At 42.1% G+C, this 8,026-nt stretch overlaps 1 protein-coding gene across 1 annotated transcript; it reads right to left on the bottom strand.

Moving 5' to 3' along the window:
- Window positions 1-4,232: 4,232 nt before the first annotated feature.
- LOC109828092 (RNA polymerase II transcription factor B subunit 4-like) lies at window positions 4,233-8,007 on the bottom strand. Its single transcript, XM_020395131.1, has 6 exons — window positions 7,674-8,007; window positions 6,168-6,205; window positions 6,048-6,093; window positions 5,215-5,268; window positions 5,050-5,118; window positions 4,233-4,376 (listed from the first exon to the last, which is right to left on the bottom strand). The coding sequence occupies exons 1-6, from the start codon at window positions 7,752-7,754 to the stop codon at window positions 4,248-4,250; spliced, it is 417 nt and encodes a 138-aa protein (XP_020250720.1). The 5' UTR covers window positions 7,755-8,007; the 3' UTR covers window positions 4,233-4,247.
- Window positions 8,008-8,026: the final 19 nt, after the last annotated feature.

Below are 8,026 nucleotides of genomic sequence, written 5' to 3'. Positions count from 1 at the left end.
GACTGTGGTCCTAACTGTAAGAAGGTTTGACCAAGTGGGTGTTTTGAGACAATCCTAACTGTAGGAAGGTTTGATCGCTCAATTTGTGGACCTCTCGTTCATTGGGGGAATCGAGAGGGGATTTTGACTGTGGTCCTAACTGTAAGAAGGTTTGACCAAGTGGGTGTTTTGAGACAATCCTAACTGTAGGAAGGTTTGATCGCTCAATTTGTGGACCTCTCGTTCATTGGGGGAATCGAGAGGGGATTTTGACTGTGGTCCTAACTGTAAGAAGGTTTGACCAAGTGGGTACTTTACGTCCAGACTCTAACAGAGAGAGTGTTGAGTGCATAGACATGGTGAGAATGGGAGTTCTTATTCATTACATTGCTGTGGTTTTGGGAACTTCCCGTTACATAAATCGTCCACCCCCAGTTTCCTCTGCGGAACTGGTTCGGACATTATTATCAGTTAACTAACCGGGTTATCCTTAAGAATATTAGCTTAATATTCTCCAGGAACTTCCCGTCAAAAGTGGGGAAACAGTTTAGACTCATATACCTATTGGAGTATCAGGGAGTAGTTTAACCTCTTATACCGGTCGGAGGATTGAGAAACAGTTTATACTCGTATACTCTTTGGAGTTTTGCCGTTCTCAATTGGCTTACCTTAGCGTTATGACGCCGGCTTCAACCAAGGTCTGAATGCTATTCTTGAGAGCAAAGCAATCCTTGGTGGGATGAACGACCCTCCTGTGGTATGCACAGTACTTTGGGTCCGTAGTGTTGTCAGCTTCCTCCTGATTTGTGATAGGTGGTAGCTTGATCTTGTTACCTTCAAGGAGGGATTCGAAGATGGCTGGAACGTCTTCGTCCTTGAAGGAATACTCTCTTTGGAGTCTCGGACCCGAAGTCTTTTGCTGCCTTCGGGATTGCTGTTGTGACGCTTGATTAGCACCACCAGTAGCTGCAGGTGTTTTGCCCTTACCACGAGAGGCGAAATTTGAGTCCAGCGGATTAACCGTCGGTTGGTTCCTCTCGGCCTTCTTCCTTCTAAGGAATCGCTCAGCCTGCTCCCCTCGGGCCTTCAGATCCTTCCAAGTGTCAGACGGTGCTGTTCCCATTGCTTCCAACACGTCCAACGCAAGGTTGTTGTGGCAAGTTTGGAGGATGAATTCCTCTGTGATCGGGTCCCGGCAATTCATCGCCTTGTTCCGGAATCTTTTGACGAAGGTATCGACTAACTCTCCGTCCTTCTGCTTCTCATCGAGCAACGATCCGATAGATATCTCGGTGTCGTCGTCGAAGAAGTTGGCCAGGAACTTGGTCTCCATGTCATCCCAGCTGTTTACGCTGCCTGGCTTGAGGCGGCGATACCAATCGAAGGCGGCTCCGCGAAGAGTGCCGACGAATGACCGCACCATCAGAGGCTCATTACCAGAGATCACCCCCAAATGCGATTTGAAGTAAATCAAATGCTGGGTAGGTGAACCCATCCCATTAAACGGCGTGAAGTTAATTAGATTAAACTTCGCCGGATATGGGATCGATTCCCATTCTCTTGGGTATGGGCAAGGAATGCCTGTTTTCTTCGTCTCTTGAGCGGAAATTAGTGTGTTGATTTTGCTCTCGAGGTTCTTGATCTTCAGGTTTTCGCCGGTTTCTTCGCCAGCATTCTCATTACCACCCCCTGCGTTGACGGGAGGATCATTGGTGTTACGAGCATTTGTATCCTCATCTTCCACATTAATCGGGTTACGATGATTCTGCTCGCCTTGTTGGTTCGCCAATGCTTGGATCTGTTGGTCATGCATTTCTCTCATCTGCTGCATGGCCATCTCCATCTCAAATTTGAAACTTTCTTTCTGCTTAGCCAAAGCGTCTTCAAGCATCTTGGCCATCTGCTCCGCACTTATCATCAGGGCCTCGCGGGGTTGTCCCTCGCTGGATACTGTATTATCTGATGCCACCGCGGAGCCGGCATCAGATTCTTCATCTTCTGAAGGACGTCTTGTCCGAATCCTACCATAAGTTGCTCGCTCTATGGTCCCGGACTGCAGACGGGTTCTAGGTCGGGAAGCTTTCAGAATCGACTCGAAATCTTCTCGTGCCGATGTCCCTTTGCTCGTCATGTTGGTGGTGACCCTCGGAAATTCTCCGTCTTCAATCACCCTTCTTCTTCGTTGGAAGCGCCTAGGCCTTGGTTTTGGCGTTTCCGCATTGAGTCTTTCAAAAACTGAAACTCTTTCGGGGACCGCCTTAATGCAATTGCATTCCGACAATACCGCCCGAATGAGTTTGGAACAGGGACATTGAATTTCCCGTTCTCGGGGACTCCTCTTCCTGGTTCTATTCGTACCCCCAGCACGATAGTACAACTCGTCATTTTGACAGTCAGAGTAACCTATCGTGTGCGGGCACGCCTTCTCAGGTACAACACAATCATTATCAGATGATAATGTTTCCATCTGAGGTTGACTTGCCTTCTTTGGGCTTTCAAAGGTTACCCGCCTCAAAACATGCCTTTTTGGGCGTGAATTTTCGGCGTGATCTTGGACTTCAATGCGCAAATTGGTGCGCGCAGCTGCCTTGAGGTCTTTGTCATGATGGAGATGATGGCGACCCCCAGTATGTTGAGTCGTTCTGGGCTTCTTCATCAGACCCAAACGCTCGTGAATTGGAGCTTTGTCTCGCGCGTCAGGAACTGGACCGAGGCGCTCCAAAATTGGTTTCTTCTTGCGGGATGACTCTGCATGATCTCCCGGAGAAGTTATTGGGATTGACGGCGACTTTGGTTGACTCGCCGGAGTTTGACCTTCCTTAGAAGGCTGCACTGGTTGCTTTTTGGCCTGAGTCGCCACTTCAGACTTAGGCTTCCAGACTTGTCGTGTTGGTGGTGGCTTCTTCTCCACCTCCTTTTGCAGCTTTCTACGGGCTTCCTGAGCTTGAGCCCGTGCCTGCGCTGACATCGCGCGGCGCTTGTGAATGCGCTCCTCGAGCGTCGAACGGTTCCGTTTGACGCGGACCCATTCTTTCTTTGGCGGCTTGGAAGAGTCGCCATTCATTGGTGGTTGAGGCTGTTTGCCTCTTCTGTTCTTCAACTCCGCGTGGTAGCGGAATCCGTCCGTAGACTCCATCGCCTTAGCGAATTGCCGCGCAAGGCGTTGACGACGCCTCTGGCGGGCTCTCTTTGAGAGAGTCACAACGCCCTGAACAGTAGAGGCGTTGGCGGGAGTTGGGTTGACCTGATTGGAGGTCGGTGGAACTTCATTTGACGCAACTTCGGCGTCAGTTGGGTTGAGAGCTTCGTGGGCTTCCCGAGCAGCTTCAAACCAACGAGCTTTTCTCCCGGAGGAGAACTTCTTGGACTTGCGGGGGGAGATAGAGCCGGACGAGGACACGTACTCCTCGAACTTGGCTTGGTCGAACTCGTACTCGACCTCCTCCACGACCGGGATTGCAATCCGCGGCTGCGACGCATCGATCTCGTTGGCGAGATCGTCGGCTCCCACTGTGGTCGCCAGATTGTTCGCGTGGAAAACTGTTTTCTTTTTCATTGATATGATTGTCATCTTGGGTTACAAAGATCCGGTCTTTTATAGATCCGGTTACAACTAAATCAAAGAAAATAAAGAAAAATTACAACTCTCCTCTGTGAACAAATCACGAGCTCCTGTTTTGCGGTCGCTCGCTTTGGTGGGTTCTTTGCCTGCGCCGGGGTTAATCCGTGGACCACCGCGCGATCTAGATCCGGTCGGATCTACACGAGTATGCGGGTATTATTCCACGAAGGGAATAATAGCCGGGAGGGATTAATCCACCAAGGGAATAATCGCTCAGATCTCGAGATCTAAGACCAAGCTTAGATCTGGAGTGTAGTCTCGTGTAGATCTCAGATCTGTTCTTTCTTCCTCTCGAGATCCTGCCTTTTCTGACGTGGATGGTCGCCGAGGATCAGATCTGAATGGTGCAAGTCTTCTGGTCTTCAAGCTCCGAGTTCACTCTTCAATCCGGCAGAGTTTCGGCTCTTGAAAGTTCGACCCCTGAAAATGAACATCTCTAGGGAGCCACCTTGAGTTGGCTCGGCTTTGGCCGAGCCCCCGCGGGCGGTGTTTTCCGACTTTTTCGAGTCGTTTTCCGTTGTCTCGTTGGTTCGTCGGTTTGTGCCGAGCTATGCTAGGGGACCTATAAGCAATTTTATATGCCTACAGCAATAAACTCTAAAAAAACTGAAATATGAACCTGAGGGATCAACAGGAAAAGTTATAATTAAGGGAAGATAGTGCAGTAAAATGAGAATAATCCAGAGAGAAGCACATACGAGGCACGGAAGTCAACTCCTACAGGCTTAGGAAGATGCAGAAAGCTCCGTGATTGTAAATCCGTTGCATAGACTGTCTGCACAAATGTGAATTATACACCATCAAAAATATGATATAGTTAAAAATAGTTTAACTTAAGAATTATATTACACTAATTACAGCACGAATACATGAAGAACCAAATTTTAGAAGGTTATTTCTAATTATAAAATGAGATAACTGCATATCGTAATATAACCTTGAAGGTACATAATTTCAATCTCCCTATTTCACATCCACTAATACAATTCAATTCACTCATTAATAAGAGAACATCACAGATAACTAGGATTAGAGGCATAAGTTTGCACAGCAAACTAAAGACAATTTGGGAGTGCCAATAACTAGTTTGCAGGTTAGCATTATAAATAGATGGAAAAAATTTACAATCCTGATACAGTCATCAGCTTTTCTCTACTATTCCATTATGATGATCATGATTCAGGGTCACTGGTTCCTGAATTGAAAACCATCTTCTCTACAAGTGCATTTCAGAATTTATTTTGTCTTGCAAAAGTGCTAATGTTGTTAAGCTAATTTTACTCTTTGTTGAAACCCAATAATAACATGAACATAGCCAACTTGCACACTTCCCTCTTAAATGTGCACTAAATCCTTCTCTGCAGGATCTTCCTTTGTCATGAAATATTTTGGCTTTTTGAAGACTACAGAATAATTTTAACTGTGAAATAACAGGACAAGAAACTAACCACGAGATATTGATATAGACCATCAAGTTGTGGGGGCTTCAGATAAATTCCACCAGTAATGTATGATGCCTGCAAATAAAATTCCCATATTCCTTGCTTATTTTCTTTCTTGGCTTGTTAAAGAAGAATTGAATCATATTCATCCTTAAATTGTATAAGCATCACCTGTTGCAAAAAGGCTGAATGTTGTGCCCCTACAACGCAGGAATCTATAGGAACCTGACAGATTCATAGAGTTTTCACTGAATTAGATTAGTGTATGCTAAGTTCTCACTAATGTACAAGAGAGATTTAATAAAATTTCAATCACAGTATACAAATCATAAATTTTGAAAATATGATTTAATTAAATGTAATGATACTAAACAGAACAAAATACAATGAGGTGGCAGAAAAATACAGCTATAATGTTGTCCTCAAAGTTGTGACCCAGTTAGGGGAAATAAGCAGATAAGAAAAGCTAACCATTAACATTTTGCCCTTAGAATACAACTATATTCTTTAACTATTGTCAGTTTCATGAAAGTACAATTGAGTCATGAAACTGGTGGTGCTAATAACAACATTTATGTCCCAATACAGTCTGTGTAATAATACTGATAATTTTTTTCATCATGCTCTTTTATATTCTTGAAGCATAATCAGGATACATGCACTTGATATTCTTGAAGCGTGAAATGAAGTCCAGCAGGGTAAAAGAAATAAAAATGCAAACATAAAGGGGTAAATGTTTCAAATTGTTATCATTGCTGCTACTTTGTTGCCGTGTTTTTTGTTGTTGTTGCAATTTATTATTGATGTTAGTGCAACGACATGACATATGTTAGTTACCCATTCCTAAAAACCCTTATAATAACGGCATGATAAGTGCTTCCATAAAAGAAATGATATTTCATCAATAAATCTTATACTGCAAGGATGATAGAAATATCAATAAATAGTAAACTTAATTGGGCTTGTGTCTTCAAAATTGATGACAAAACATGAGCAAAGAGTACCATGGAACGCTGAGCTGAGAATATTGCATTCATTACTGCAACATATCTGCCAAATCTCCTTGTTAGTGCTGAAACACATAAAATTGCATATCTGATCGGAAAAAAATGCTAATAACATACTGCTCTGGTCCATCTGGAGACCCATGCAGGCATAAGATCTGACATGCAACATTAGTTCAAAGATCAATTTACAATATCATACCTAGTCTGTATCAAAATTAACACACATTATAAGACACAGAGAAACAGACCGAACAAAGAACAGGGTAAATAAAAATATAAAGGAAAACAAATATATGTCCTTATCAGTATACTATACAAAAGTATAAAAGCTCAGTTGAGTCAACAAGGTTGTGTATTCACAAGGACCTAAACCTAGTGTTCAGAACTAGACTGTGATAATTTTAGCTAGTTTAACAAAATAACAAATGTAAATTTTTATTTTTCATCTACTTCTATTAAATACTGGTTTCTCAATCTAGATTTTTTTTAGATCTTTCTTTCAAAAAGGGCTGGTTTGTGATCCAGTTTTAAAATAATCTCACAACAAGTGGATTGTTGATGAGTTATTTTAAGGGTAAATTACACTAAACCCCCATGGGCTTTCAGTTTTTTGTAGTAAACATCCATGAACTTTCAAAATCACACTAAACCCCCCCCCCCACAACCCCCCCCCCCCCAAAAAAAAAAAAAAACAAAAAAAAACAAAACAAAAAACAAAAAAACAAAAACACACACACACACACACACACAGGGAAATTTTTTTTGCAGAACACCCCCATGAACTTTTAGGTAAATTACACTAAATCCCCATGAACTTTCAAAATGCCTTTTTATGTTGTTTTTGGTTCAAATTTATGAGGGTTATCTATAAAACTCAGAGAGTTCATGCGGGTTTTCTGCAATTCTAAAAAGTTACTCGGGATTTAGTGTGATTTTGAAAGTTTATGGGGGTTCACTGCAAAATACTGAAGTTCATGGGGTATAGTGTAATTTACCCTTAGTTTAAGCATTAAGTACTTAGCATATTCATACTTGCGGTTTGCTGCTGTTAGTTTTAAAAACTTGTTCTTCCTTTAACCCTTAGAGATGAGATATAATGTATATAATCACCTTTCGAGAGAACCAAGAGCTGATCAATCTCTAGGAAACTTTGTACATTGGAGCAGTGGCCATTTATAGGGTAACAATTGGAATAAAAGAAATAGGATATTAAAAAATCATTTCGGCGAACTGCCTCAGCACACCCTTAGTACTCTTCATTTTCTCTGAAAGTCTGTCCTCAATAATGTGCTTATCTCATTTTGCTCCTACGAGAAGTGTTTGACAGTAGTTCTCATTATTCATTTTGATTCCCTTCCACATATTTAAACAGATGAGATTTTTTTTAAATACTCCTTATCTTTGCAAAGCAGTAGTAGAGGGCCTAGAGGCATCCATCAAAGAGTTAAAGCCCTCCTTTCTAACCAATTTAGTTTTCAAACACTAAACAGCAGTATCTCCATCTTGATTGCAATATCTAGAGGTACGCACAAAACTAATTTTCCTATCCAGGGACGCAAAGCAAATGTATAAAGTATATTATTCTAAGAAATGATAGAAATAAACCAATAGAAAAATGCTCACTCTAGGCTGCGGATGGAGTGCACCAGATCGGAAAACCCTTTGTATGTCTATCTCCCTAGTCAAAAAGAAAACATATCTCATCCAAACCTTCAAACCAGAGAAAAAATATAAACATGGGAAACTGAGAGCATAAGAAATAATGGAGAGGGCCACCTTCAATATTACAAAAGAGACAATTTAAAACAAAAACACCAACTGATACGGACAACATAGGGAGTCTCCATGAAGAACATGAAAGGCTAGAGAAAAAAGAAAAAAATATTGACGAGATCGGTGATATTTTAAAAAAAATTCAATAAAATAGCGAAAAAAATCATATCAAAAGAAAAGGCTTCCTAGCCGAAGAATCATGG

This window comes from Asparagus officinalis, unplaced genomic scaffold (genome assembly GCF_001876935.1).
Source record: "Asparagus officinalis unplaced genomic scaffold, Aspof.V1 AsparagusV1_Un709, whole genome shotgun sequence".
NCBI lineage: Eukaryota > Viridiplantae > Streptophyta > Magnoliopsida > Asparagales > Asparagaceae > Asparagus > Asparagus officinalis.
Note: the sequence above shows the minus strand (reverse complement) of the source record. Positions and strands in the feature narration are given on the sequence as shown.

What these genes read in the sequence shown, in the direction of transcription:
- LOC109828092 (XM_020395131.1), bottom strand. Translation starts at nt 7,754, where the DNA reads ATGAGATATGTTTTCTTTTTGACTAGGGAGATAGACATACAAAGGGTT. An exon ending in CACTCCATCCGCAGCCTAGA is followed by an intron (nt 6,206 to 7,673) that starts GTGAGCATTTTT and finishes GTTGCATGTCAG; the next exon opens with ATCTTATGCCTGCATGGGTC. An exon ending in GTCTATATCAATATCTCGTG is followed by an intron (nt 4,377 to 5,049) that starts GTTAGTTTCTTG and finishes ACATTTGTGCAG; the next exon opens with ACAGTCTATGCAACGGATTT.